The following is a 13,304-nucleotide window of genomic DNA, read 5'->3' as shown; positions in this document are numbered from 1 at the left end:
ATTTTTGAAGCTCATTTGAGCTCAGGCTGGAGCTCTTTTGATAGGAGAATTACGAAAATCAAATAAATTGCTGGGCATGAGGCAAGCTGGGATTACTGTGAGTGCCAGGTGACCTCGGCCATGCCCTTGCTCAGCTTCTGGGGGCTCCCAGCAGGAATCCAGGTGTTTGTTCTGGCCCTCCCTGGGTTCAGAATCCAGGTCCTGCTCCCCAGGAGCTGCTGCCATGTGGCCCCTGCCCCTTTCTGCTGATTTAGTAGGACATAGGGGTTCTGCACCTTCTGGGGTGCAGAAAAAAACCTCCTGGATTTGCAGGAATTGGTGCAGAATCCCAAAACAAAGCCTTGGGTTTGGGGAGCAGCCCCCAGACCCTGCTGGCTTCACATTTTGGGGTGAATTTTGGGGCATGTCCTGGGTTGTGTTGGCATCTCCTGGCTGGGGGAAGGAGCAGAAAGGAACCCTTGGGCTTTTAACAGCTTGGAGAAATGCCAGCAATAGGGGAGCATTGTTTGAAAATTAAAAATGTATTGGGAGAGAGACGTTTGTGCTCTCCCAAATGTTGTGGGGCTGAGTCTGAGGGTGCAGGGATCAGGATCCAGGGGTGCATGGGCTGGATCTGGAGGTGCATGGGGCAGGATTGGGGGATGCAGGGCTGGATCTCAGGATGCACAGAACAGGATTTAGGGGATGTGCAGGGCTGGATCTGGGGGTGCAGAGGATGTTCAGAGTAGGATTTAGGGATGCACAGAGCAGGATTTGGGGTACCCGGGGCTGGATCTGGGGATGCACAGAGCAGGATTTGGGGACACAGGGGTTGCACAGAGCAGGATTTGGGACACAGGAGATGTTCAGGGCTGGATTTAGGGGTGCACAGAGCAGAATCTGGGGACACGGGATATTCAGGGCTGTAGCTGGGGGTGCACAGAGCAGGATTTGGGGACACACGGGATGCACAGAGCAGGATTTGGGGACACAGGGGATGCACAGAGCAGGATTTGGGGACACAGAGGATGTTCAGGGCTGTATCTGGGGGTGCACAGAGCAGGATTTGAGGACACAGGGGATGCACAGAGCAGGATTTGGGGACACAGGCGATGCTCAGGGCTGGCCCTGGCGATGCTCGGGGCTGGCTCAGACGGAAAGCATTAAACTACAGATCCCGGCAGCCCCGGCAGGCTCCGCCGCTGCCCCACCTGACCCTCACATGACCGAGCGGGGCCGGGCCGGGCCGGGATGGGGCAGCGCGATCGGATGTTCAAGGTGCTGGTGGTGGGGGACGCCACGGTGGGCAAAACATCGCTGGTGCAGCGCTACGCCAACGACAGCTTCAACCGGCACTACAAATCCACCGTGGGAGGTGAGCCCTCCCCGGGCCCACGGGGGGGTTTTTGGGCGTTTTCTGGGGGTTCCCGGGGGTTTTTTGGGGGTTCCAGAGGGTTCCCGGATCCGGCACCGCGCCCGTCCCGGTGCGCATCCCGAGCCGCGCTTCTCGCCCCTCACCCCGGGGAACTCGCCCCTCTGCCCCGGGCAGTCCTGCCCGGGCTCCTGGGGGTTCCACGGGGGCTCTCCGGGTGGTTTTGGGGGTTTCCGAGGGGTTTCCGAGGGGTTTCCTGGGGTTCCCGAGGTCCGGCACCTCTCCCCAGTCCCGGTGCGCATCCCGAGCCGCGCTCCTCACCCCCAGCCCCGGGGAACTCGCCCCTCTGCCCCCCGTCCTGCCCGGGCTTCTGGAGGTTCCCAGGGGCTTTTCTGGGGGTTCTAGGGGTGTTCTGGGGGGTTCCAGGGGGTTTTCAGGGGTTCTCGGGAGGTTCCAGGGAGTTCCCGGGTCCGGCACCTCTCCCGTCCCGGTGCGCATCCCGAGCCGCGCTCCTCGCCCCCAGCCCCGGGGAACTCGCCCCTCTGCCCCCCGTCCTGCCCGGGCTCTGGGGTTGGGAATTTAGGGTAGGAACAGCCGCCTATCATCGGTGGTTTATGGGGTTTTAACTCCCGGAGCCTCTGCCCTGAGCTCCCCGGGGATTCTGTTCCTCTGTCTGGTTTATTTCGGGTGTCCCATCCTTCTCCCACCCCATGGAATAACCACCCCAGGAGCTGTAAAATGGATAATCTGAATTTACAGGCTGGCTTCATCCCAGTAAAACCATCAGGAGCGCTGGTTTGGCATTAATTGGAGAGCCTGGCCTCGCTGCTGAGGGGTCGGGAAGGTCTGGGAGGAGCAGGCTGGGATTGGGGCTGAGCAGGATTTGGGTTCTTTGTGTAAATGAACAACCTGGAAGGAGCAGGAGCTGCCAAGGGTTTACCCAGGAAATCTCCCCAAGGACCCAAAATGATGAGGGTTGGGCAGAGCTGTTTAAATCTTCTTATTCCTGGCCTGAGAGGGGACGGATTTGGGGTTGGAAAACACCAGAGAACCACAGAGCTCTGGGCTGTGCCACCCACCCAGCAGGAAATGCTGCAGACTGCTTTCTTGGTTGTATTTTTAATTTTTTTTTTAGTGCTTTGTTCCTGGTTCTGGGTCTGGAGCAGGGCAGGTTTGGCCCTGCAGTGAAACCCTGACACTTCAGGATCTGAGAACAAGCCAGGGCTTCCCCTTTGGGACTCCCTGGGCTTCTTGCAGCAAATCTGGGCTGGTTCAGGTCGGGAGGGAGCTCACAGCTCCTCTCAGCCCATGGCCAGGGACACCTTTACCTGTCCCAGGTGCCTCCAAGCCCCTGGGAATTCTGCTGGAATTGTCCAGGCTGGAATTGTGCTTGGGCTGGTGACCCTGAGCCAGGATCCTGTGCTTGGGGCTGGGCTGGTGCCCTGGGGATGGGGAGAGGTTGTGGTGCAGAATGGCCCTGATCACGTTTCCTTTCTGGTTTTTTGGGAATTCTCCAGTGGATTTTGCACTGAAAGTGGTTCAGTGGTCAGAGTCAGAGACGGTTCGGCTGCAGCTCTGGGACATTGCAGGTATTTTAAAGATTTTGTTAAAAAATTTCTCTTTTTTTGGCCTTTTTTGCCTTCTTTTTCCCCTTCCTCTTTCTCTGCTTCCCCCCTTTCCTTCCCCTTTCTTTCCCCCTTCCTCTTTCTTTTTCTTCCTTTTCCTTCTCCTCCAAAAATAAATCCCAGGAGCTTGTGGATTCCAGGGGGGACAGGACTGCTTTGCTTTACTGCCTCGAGCCTGCTGTAATAATTTAAATATTTAATTAAAAATCCACCTGCAAGGAATGCACACAGCAATTCCTGCTGAGCCTTTCCTTTCTGCTCCAGAGCCAGAGCAGAGGGAATGTGGAACTGGCTGCATATGAGACTGCTCAGCTCCAAATCCTGTGTTAAAATCCAAATTTCTGGCAATGAGACACACTCTGGGGGACAGAATTACAGAGCTGGAGTGGCACTAGGAGTTCCTGCTCCCTGGTGAGGGGCAGAGAAATGAATTTCCCAAATTCCCTGGCATCAGGAGAGGTTTGGGCAGCAGCAGCATCTCTAAAATGGCACCTCTGGGTGTGGAGCAGGGAGGAAAACAAGGCTGTGGTTTCCTCTGGTTTTGCTTCTCGGGTGCCTGGAATCCTTAAAAAGGCAACAGGAAGGAGAAGTTGGCAGAGTGAGCAGAGCAGCAAGAAAATGGTTTCAGTTTTGGCCTCAAAAAGGAGTTGGAGGCTGGCACTGAGGGACACTGACAATAAATAATGCAAAATTTTGGGGCTGCCCCATCCCTGGCAATGTCCCAGAGCACTTGGAGCACTCTGGGATAGGGGAAGATGTCCCTGCCCCATGGCAGGGGGTGACATCTTTACCCCCTTTCAACCCAAACAAATCCAGAATTTCATGATTTTACCCCCTAAAACCTTCCCAGTACAGAGAAACCCAGGCAGAACACATCCAATACCTGACCCCCCCCCCCTCACTAATTAACCCACCCTCATTAATTCCAGCTGCAAGAACAACCCATAAACCCACGATTTCCATGCTCAAACCCCCGACCAGCAGCTGGGGGTTGTTTTTTTTTCCTGTTTTTGACCCCACAGGGCAGGAACGTTTCACATCCATGACCCGCCTGTACTACAGGGAAGCCTCAGCCTGTGTCATCATGTTCGATGTCACCAACAGCAGCACCTTCAGCAACAGCCACAGGTGGAAACAGGACCTGGACAGCAAATTGGTGCTGCCAGATGGGAGCCCCGTGCCCTGCCTGCTGCTGGCCAACAAGGTGAGCAGCCCTGGATGTGCCTTTGGCTGGCTTTGTGTGGGTTTTGTGTGTTTTTTCTGGGTTTCTTTGTGATTTTTGTGTGTTTCTCTGTGTGTTTGTGTGTATTCTTGTGTGGGTTTGTGTGTTTCTCTGTGGGTTTTCTGTGTTTTTTGTGTGTTTCTCTGTGTGTTCCTGTGTGGTTTTGTGTGTTTGTGTATTCCTGTGTGTGTGTTTCTCTGTGGGTTTTCTGTGTTTTTTGTGTGTTTCTCTGTGGGTTTTGTGTGTTTTTGTGTCTTCTTGTGTGGATTTTTCTGTGTTTTTTGTGTTTTTCTCTGTGGGTTTGTGTGTGTTCTGTGTTTCTCTGTGGGTTTTGTATTTTTTTTGTGTGTGTTTTTTCTGTGTTTCTTTATGGTTTTTGTGCGTTTCTCTGAGTGTTTGTGTGTATTCTTGTGTGGGTTTCTGTGTTTCTCTGTGTTTTCTGTGTTTCTTTGTGGGTTTTCTGTGTTTTTTGTGTGTTTCTCTTTTGTGTGTTTGTGTGTTCCTGTGTGTGTGTTCTTCTCTGTGGATTTGTATGGTTTTTTGTGGTTTTTTGTGTGTTTTTTCTGTGTTTCTTTATGGTTTTTGTGTGTTTCTCTGTGTGTTTGTGTGTATTCTTGTGTGGGTTTGTGTGTTTCCTTATGTTTCTCTGTGGTTTTTGTGTGTTTTCTCTGTGTTTTCTGTATTTTTTGTGTTTTTTCTGTGTTTCTTTGTGGTTTTTGTTTGGGTTTTTGTGTGTTTCTCTGTGTTTTTTTGTGTTCTTGTGTGTATTTGTGGTGGGGTTTTGTGTGTTTGTGTGTTCCTCTGTGTGTTTGTGTATTTCTCTGTGATTTTTCTGTGTGGGTTTCTGTGTGTTTGTGTATTTCTGTGATTTTATGTGTGTTCCTGTGTATGTTTTGTGGGGCTTTTTGTGTTTTTTTGTGTTTCTCTGTGTGTTTGTATGGTTTTTGTGTGTTTGTGCATTTCTCTGTGTTTCTCTGTGTGTTTCTGTGTGGTTTTTAATGTATTTTTTGTGTTTCTCTGTGGGTTTGTATGGTTTTTGTGTGTTTCTCTCTGTTTCTCTGTGTGTTCATATGTTTGTGTGGGGTTTTTTTGTGTGATTTCCATGTTTCTTTTTGGGTTCTGTGTGTTTTTTGTGTGTTTTTCTGTTTGTATTTCTCTGTGTCCTTGTGTGTGTGTTTCTGTGTGGGTTTGGTGTGTTTCTGTGTTTTTCTGATTGCATTTCACTGTGTGTGTGTGTTTCTCTGCGTTTTTCTGTTTATTTCTGCATTTTTCTGTGTGTGCACAGCAGGGAACACCTCCAGTGGGGTCACCCCACATCCTGTCACCTTTAAACCTTTCCAGACCCCTCCTGGAATTTTCTGCCCCTCCCAAGAATTCTTCTCCATAACTTTGCTTTACAACCCTTTCCTTGAAGAAACTTCTCCTAAAATCCAACCCAAACCCCCTCAGGTGCAGCTTGGGGCTGTCCCCTGGGTGTCACCCCGAGGCACAGCTCCTGTCACAGAGGCAGAAATCTCAGTTTTCCACATGGATCCAGGGCCGAGTTTCACTCTCTGTGTTGTTTTCTGCCTTTTAATGATGTATTTTCCAAACCTGCTTTATGTTCTCCCCGTGCCAGCGTTTTTCAGGAGCCCTTCCCAAATTCAGTTTGAGACTTGCCTGCTTTGGGAGGTGCAGATCACTCAAAAATGGGGTGGGTGGGCAGGAGGGTGGCTGTTCTGATCCACTCCTCTATAAATTACACTTCAATAATTATTTATTTCCCTTAATTGCTCTCAAAACTCCCTGACAGGAGGGGCCAGCCGGGGGGGATTTGGGATCTCATCCCAGGGAACAGGGACAGGAGGAGAGGGAACGGCCTCAGGCTGGGCCAGGGGAGGCTCAGGGTGGAATTTCCTCATGGAAAGGGTTGGCAGGGGCTGCCCAGGGAGGTTTGGAGTGCCCGTCCCTGGAGGTGGCACCTGGAGGTGGCACTGAGTGCTCAGGGTGGGGATCGGGCACAGCTCGGGCTCGATGATCCCACAGGGATTTTCCAACCTCAGCCATCCCGGGATTCTGGTTTGGGACAAGAACTTTGCCAGGATCAGGGAAATTTGGGTGGCTGCAGCCACGAGCTCTGGGCCAGGCTCTGCCTCTGTGTCCATCCTGATGGCACCTGTGCCACCACACCTGTGCCACCACACCTGGCTGCTGAGGGCCTGGGCACATTTGGGACGAGGGACAACGTTGGAATCTCCATTCCAGGCGTGTCTGACCGAGGTGTGTCACTGAGTGAGATCTCAGATAAAGAAATTGCAGTCAGAGCCTTGGCACCTGTGAGGGCTCAGCTGCCCCACACAGCCAGGAATGACCCCAAAATTAGGGAGAAATTCCTCCCTCTCAGGGTGGGGAGGCCCTGGCACAAATTATCCCAAGGAATTGTGGCTGCCCCATCCCTGGCAGTGTCCCAGGCCGGGCTGGAGCAGCCGGGGACAGTGGAGATGTCCCTGCCCGTGGCAGGGCTGGCACTGGGGCATTTTTAGGGTCCCCTCCAGCCCCGAATCGTTGTGGGATTCTGTGACTCTGAAACGCCTCCTTGCTGCTTTGCAGTGTGACCTTTCCCCCTGGGCAGTGACCAGGGAAGAAATCGATCGGTTCAGCAAAGAAAATGGATTTTCAGGATGGGTGGAGACGTCTGTGAAGGAAAACAAGAACATCAGCGAGGCCATGAGGTAGGGACAGTGGCTGCTGATGTGTCCCAGGGTTAATTCCCTGCCCAGAGCAGCTTTGGCTGCCCCTGGATCCTTGGAATTGTCCAAGGCCAGGCTGGACAAGGCTTGGAGCACCCTGGGATAGAGGAAGGTCCATTCACCATTCCTTACCCTGATTTTTTTTTTACCCATTTCCTGCATTTTATGTCCTTCTGAGCTTTGCTTTTTAGTTTTTATTTCTTTTCCGCACTGCCCAACGCTGCTGCTTAAAAAAAAAAAAACACCCCACAAAACAAACCCAGGAATGTTTTTTGGTTTTTTTTTTTGTTTTTTTTCCCCAGGGTTCTGATTGAGAAGATGATGTCCTCATGCACAGGAGATGGGAGCTCTGCCTCTGCTGGCACTGGGGATTACATCACCATCAAGGACACCTCTCCTCCAGGCTGGGCCTGCTGCTAAAGCCCCTGAGCTTCCTCAGCACTCCTGGGCTTCTTCTCACCATCATCATCATCATCACCATCATCATCACCTTTCCCTAAACTCTCACTGCTTTGGGGGCTTTTTTTCCCCCTCACTGTGATTTTGAACTTTTCTCCTTCTCAGTGACAATTTCCTCAGCAGACTCTGCTGCAGTGACTTGGAGTGAGGAATGCCAGGAAGAGGAGGGGGAAAATTCCTCTTTTTTTTTTTTTTTTTTTTTTTTTTTTTTCCCACTGGAAGCTTTGATGGAGCACAATCCATGTCCAAGCAGTGCCTTGGATTGCATTGAATTTTTTATATTTTAATTTTTTTTTTTTAATTTTTGAGCACTTCCTCCTCTGGCAGTGCTGGCCTAACCCAGGCTGGGCTATCAGAGGGAATTTTAAAATTTTCTGCACCTTTAACCCTTGCAGTGACCTTTGGGGAACACAAGCCAAGCCTGGTGTGGATTCCCAGCTGTGAACTGCTGTGGGATGATGGATCCGTGTCCTGCAGGGACCAGCACAGCCCAGCAGGGCCACCAAACACCCCCGGGATGTGCAGCTGCCCCTGGACCAGCGCTGTGACACCCTGGGGCTGAATTTGGGGAGCAGGAGCAGCACAACCCTCACCCCACCCACCCTGAGTGGAGCAAAGACCCCAAAATTCAGGCAGGAGCTGCCAAAACGAATTTGGGGAGCAGGAGCAGCACAAGCCTCATTCCCATCCACCCTGAGTGGAGAGAGATCCCAAAATTGAGTCAGGAGCTGCCAGAATTAATTTGGGGAGCTCACCCCACCCTGGGTGGAGCAGGGATCCCAAAATTCAGGCAGGAGCTGCCAAAATGAATTTGGGGAGCTCACCCCACCTTGGGTGGAGCAGGGACCCCAAAATTGAGTCAGGAGCTGCCAGAATGAATTTGGGGAGCAGGAGCAGCACAACCCTCACCCCATCCCCACCCTGAGTGGAGAGAGACCCCAAAATTGAGTCAGGAGCTGCAAAAACGAATTTGGGGAGCTCACCCCACCCTGGGTGGAGCAGGGACCCCAAAATTGAGTCAGGAGCTGCCAAAATTATTTTGGGGAGCTGGAGCAGCACAACCCTCACCCCATCCACCCTGAATGGAGCAAAGACCCCAAAATTCAGGCAGGAGCTGCCAAAATGAATTTGGGGAGATGGAGCAGCACAACCCTCACCCCATCCCCACCCTGGGTGGAGCAGGGACCCCAAAATTGAGTCAGGAGCTGCCAGAATTAATTTGGGGAGCTCACCCCACCCTGAGTGGAGAGAGATCCCAAAATTCAAGCAGGAGCTGCCAAAATGAATTTGGGGAGCTCACCCCACCCTGGGTGGAGCAGGGACCCCAAAATTCAGGCAGGAGCTGCCAAAATGAATTTGGGGAGCTGGAGCAGCAAAACCTTCACCCCCATCCCCACCCTGAGTGGAGAGAGATCCCAAAATTGAGTCAGGAGCTGCCAGAATGAAATTGGGGACCTCACCCCACCCTGAGTGGAGCAAAGGCCCCAAAATTCAGGCAGGAGCTGCCAAAATTATTTTGGAGACCTCACCCCACCCTGTGTGGAGAGAGATCCCCAAAATTGAGTCAGGAGCTGCCAGAATTATTTTGGGGAGCTGGAGCAGCACAACCCCCATTTCCCCTCCACCCTGAATGGAGCAAAGACCCCAAAATTGAGTCAGGAGCTGCAAAAACGAATTTGGGGAGCTCACCCCACCCTGGGTGGAGCAGGGACCCCAAAATTGAGTCAGGAGCTGCCCCAGTGAGAGTTTGGCTCCTGTGTTGGGGTGGCAGGGGCTGGAAATCCTTTTGTGTGCCCCTAAAAGGGATCTTGGCACTTTTGGGGACAAAGTTTCCACCCCCCCAGCCCAAAGTGCTTTTGGCAACTGCTGCTCAATTGCCTTCCCAGCATTCTGCCTCAGGCAGGAGGGAATTTGGGGTGGGAAACAACTCCCAAAAAAAAAGGAAAAAGAAAAAAAACCAAAAAACCACAGAAAAACCACCCTGCTGTTTTAGTGGGGAGGAGGAGGAGAAGAATTTGTGGGATAAAAGGAAAGGAAGGAACCATTCCCCCATTTCCCTTTGGTGCCACTTTCCCCCCACACATCCCAAATATTCGTGATGGAGAGCAGTTCTGGCCAAAAAAAAAAAAAAAAAAAAAATTTGGTAAAAATTGAGGAGAATTTATAGGAAACTCAAAATCAGGGCTGGAGTTTTGTGTGTTTAATTCTGTTTAATTTTGGTTTTTGTGTTAATTCTATTTAATTCCCCCACGCATCTCAGATATTCGTGGTGGAGAGCAATTCTGGCCAAAAAAAAAAAAAAAATTTGGTAGAAATTGAGGAGAATTTATAGGAAATTCACATTTCAAGGCTGGAATTTTGTGTGTTTAATTCTGTTTGATTTTTTGTGTTTAATTCCCCCACACATCCCAGATATTTGTGGTGGAGAACAGTTCTGGCCAAAAAAAAAAAAAAAATTTGGTAGAAATTGAAGAGAATTTATAGGAAATTCAACTTCATGGCTGGAGTTTAGTGTGTTTAATTCTGCTTTGAGTATTTAATTCTGTTTAATTTGTTTAATTTTGTGTGTTTAATTCCCCCACACATCTCAGATATTTGTGGTGGACAACAGTTCTGGCCAAAAAAAAAAAAAAAAAATTTGGTAGAAATTGAAGAGAATTTATAGGAAACTCAAATTCAGGGCTCCAGTCTTGTGTGTTTAATTCTGTTTAATTCTCTTTTGTGTATTTAATTCTGTTTAATTTTGTGTTTTTAATTCCTCCACACATCCCAGATATTTGTGGTGGACAACAGTTCTGGGCCAAAAAAAAAAAAAAAAAAAAAAATTGGTAAAAATTGGAGGAGAATTTATAGGAAATTCAACTTCATGGCTGGAGTTTTGTGTGTTTAATTCTGAATTTTTTATTCCAGGATTCTCTGGTTGCACACAATCACCTTGGCCATGTTTTGGGTTTGGATTTCAGCAAATGACCTTCAATAATTGTTTTTTTTTTTTTACCTCCTCGAGTGTTTTAACTGAAAAACAGGTCTAGAAATTGTTGAGTTTTGGTTCCTGTTCTGCTCTGGCAAATTTTTCCTCCTGCCTGTGTTAAATAAAGGGAGGAATTAAACAGGAACTCATCACCTGCACTAAAAATCTGATTTTTTTCATTCCCTGGAGCTGAAAAGAATTGAAAACTAAACAGTGAGGGTGAGGAAATTGAGAATTATTTGTGCTCCAGTGTTTTAAGGAAAAGTTGAAATATCTGGGCTAGGGTTTTGCTATGAAAATTTGGAGTTAAAAGTGCCTAAAAATATTTATTTTCTGCACCTTGGTTTGGGGAATAGGGAGAAAATTAAAGTGCCTTGCTGAATTTCACTTCATTGTCTTAAAAAAAAAAAAAAAAAGAAGAAGAAAAATCGGCTTTTTAACCCTATTTATATTTAATCCTAGAAATATTTCTGGTTCTTTGTAGGACGTGAGAGAAGTGCCTGATTTTTTTTTTTTTTTTAATTTTATTTTTTTTAAAGGAGTTGCCACCAAAACCCTGAAGTTTCAGGGGTTATTTTTTATTTTTTTTTTTTTTTTTTGTGCTTGCACTTCCAATTGTTGCAGCAAAAATCTCCCCTTGGAGGTGAGAAATCTTCACTGAGTGCTCAGGGCAGTGAGAAAAATCCCCCCCAAAAAAAAAATTCAGAATTCCTGCTCCATCCAATTCCAGAATGGTGGAATGGGGGTGGGAAAGGATTTAAAGATCCCCCCTGGACACTGCCAGGGATGCAGAGAAATAAAATAAAATAAAATAATAAATAAAATAATCGGTGCCACCAAGAATTCCTGGGAATTTCGCAGGAATTTTTCTTCCACCCTTTGGAGACTTCTCAGTGCCTGCACTTCTCACCCTGCACCAGAAATTCCTCTAAAAATCAACCAAAAAAACCAAAATATTTTTTAAAAAAATTCCATTCCACAGCATTTCTGTGCTGCCCGTTGCTTTCCAGTCCCTGTGTGTGCCTTGGGTTTTTTTTTTTGTTTTTTTCCTCACATTTAGTGTTGGTTAAAATCTAAAAAAAAAAATCAAATAAATCCAAAAAATGCCCCTTGATTAAAAAAAAGAAAATTCAAAAATCCAATCCAGGGGTTGTGCCAGCTGCAATAATTCTGGTTTTTAAAACTCAGAATTATTAAAAATTGCAAAGGGAAAAACCAGAATTATTCAAAGCTGGAAGGGGGAAAAGCCAAGAAATTTAATTTAACTTTTTAAAATAAATGGAATTTAACTTTGGTTGATGTAGGTGAGTGAAAACCTGAAATTTTCAAATAGGGAGGAAAAATTTTTTTTTTATAAAAAGAAAAGAATTTCTTTTTCTCTGCTTTCCCCGGGCCATTTCCTTTTTCTCCTTCCTGCAATTTCAATTTGTGGCCTTGGGATTGAAAATAATTTCAAAGTGGATTTTGTGAATTGGTGGCTGAAGCCTCAAAAAGTCCAAAATATCAAAATTTAGCTTTATTTTTTTTATTTTTAATTTTATTTTTATTTTAAATTACGTGCTGTTTCACAGAATTCTTTTAGAGGCAGGGTCCTGCCTGTTGTAAAATTCAGTGTAAAGAGGAAAAAAACTGGATTTTAATTCACATCAATCAGTCCCTGGTGCAATATTTCAATGGTTTGAAATAAAAATTTAATTTTGCCCAGCTGGTTGTTGTTGTTGTTTTTTTTTGCTGTCTCATTTCATTGCTAAGAAATGAATTTCCAAATTGAAATTAGGAATAAAAAAAAAAGACAGAAATGTCCAAAAAAAAAAAACCCGTGGTGTGAGCTGCCCTGCATTGCCAGCAGAACAGATATAAAAATAAATATAAAAAAATAGAAATAAATTAAATATAAATAAGTAAATATAAAAAATAGAAAAATAAAAATTATTTTAAGAAATAAAAAGAATATTTTAAATAAAATTTTCAAAATTTAAAACAGCCCAAACCCACACTACTCTAAAAAAAAAAAACCAAACTCAAAAGTAGCCATAGAAAACAATTCCTAAAATAGAAAAATTAGTTTCTAAAAAAAGTTTAAATATACAGAACAAGTCAATAAATTTGCACCAAATTAATGTGGTTTAAAAGTGTCTCCAAAGCAAGTGGAATCTCAAATAAATGCCAAGCAGCCAGACTTGTACTTTATATTACTTTTAAAATTTATTTTTATTTACTTGATTTGGTTTTATTCACTTTATTCATTTATTTTCATTTACTTTATTTTACTAACTTTATTTATTTTTTAAACTTTCTTTATTCACTTTATTGACTTATTTTATTCGCTTCATTTAACTTCATTTCTTTTTATCCACTTTTTATTCACTTCATTTTCTTTCGCTTTAGTCACTTATATTTTTCCTTTTAAATTTTTTTTATCTCTAACCTTTTCCTCTGTCATTTGCCTCTTATTGCCTTTTTTATAGATATATAATTAATAAATATAATTCTCAGATATATAATAAATATAATTTATATATATTTTATATATAATTTATGTATATAATTAATAAATGTAATTTATATATAATTAATAAATATAATTATATATATATATATAAATTATATATTATTTTAGATAATTTTTTAAAATTTTACCTAGAAATAAAACCTCATTTTTTTCACGGGGAAAAATGAGGAAAATCCCCTGGAATTCTGATTTTTTTTTTTTTTTTTTTTTTTTGGCGGGGACAATTCCATGACAAAGGGACCCAGGGGCTGCAATGGCCCCGGGCGGGCTCTGCCCTAACCTTGGCTGCCGAAATCGCGACAGGGAGGGGACAAAACACCGGAAAAACAAACAAAGAAAAAGGGGAAAAAAAAACATTAAAAAAAAACTCAAATGAGGGAAAAAAGGGGGAAAAAAGGGGGGGGGAAAGGGGGAAAAAGAGGAAAAAGAGAAGGG

The 13,304-nt window shown here is 45.9% G+C and overlaps 1 protein-coding gene across 3 annotated transcripts; it reads left to right on the top strand.

Annotated features, from left to right (window-relative positions):
• Positions 1-1,210: 1,210 nt before the first annotated feature.
• RAB29 (RAB29, member RAS oncogene family) lies at positions 1,211-12,061 on the top strand. 3 transcript variants are annotated; one of them, XR_015808779.1, is made up of 6 exons: positions 1,211-1,354; positions 2,869-2,940; positions 3,999-4,180; positions 6,788-6,909; positions 7,230-8,493; positions 8,882-12,061. XR_015808779.1 is itself a non-coding variant. In XM_014872678.2 (5 exons), the coding sequence occupies exons 1-5, from the start codon at positions 1,231-1,233 to the stop codon at positions 7,345-7,347; spliced, it is 618 nt and encodes a 205-aa protein (XP_014728164.1). In that variant the 5' UTR covers positions 1,211-1,230; the 3' UTR covers positions 7,348-12,061. The 3 variants fall into 3 exon arrangements, 1 of the variants encoding a protein (XP_014728164.1); XR_015808778.1 differs by having other exon boundaries at positions 7,230-8,652; positions 8,722-12,061; XM_014872678.2 differs by having other exon boundaries at positions 7,230-12,061.
• Positions 12,062-13,304: the final 1,243 nt, after the last annotated feature.

This window comes from Sturnus vulgaris, chromosome 29, assembly GCF_052056855.1.
Source record: "Sturnus vulgaris isolate bStuVul1 chromosome 29, bStuVul1.hap1, whole genome shotgun sequence".
NCBI lineage: Eukaryota > Metazoa > Chordata > Aves > Passeriformes > Sturnidae > Sturnus > Sturnus vulgaris.
The sequence above is the reverse complement of the archived record's forward strand: the minus strand, read 5'-3'. Positions and strand labels throughout refer to the sequence as shown.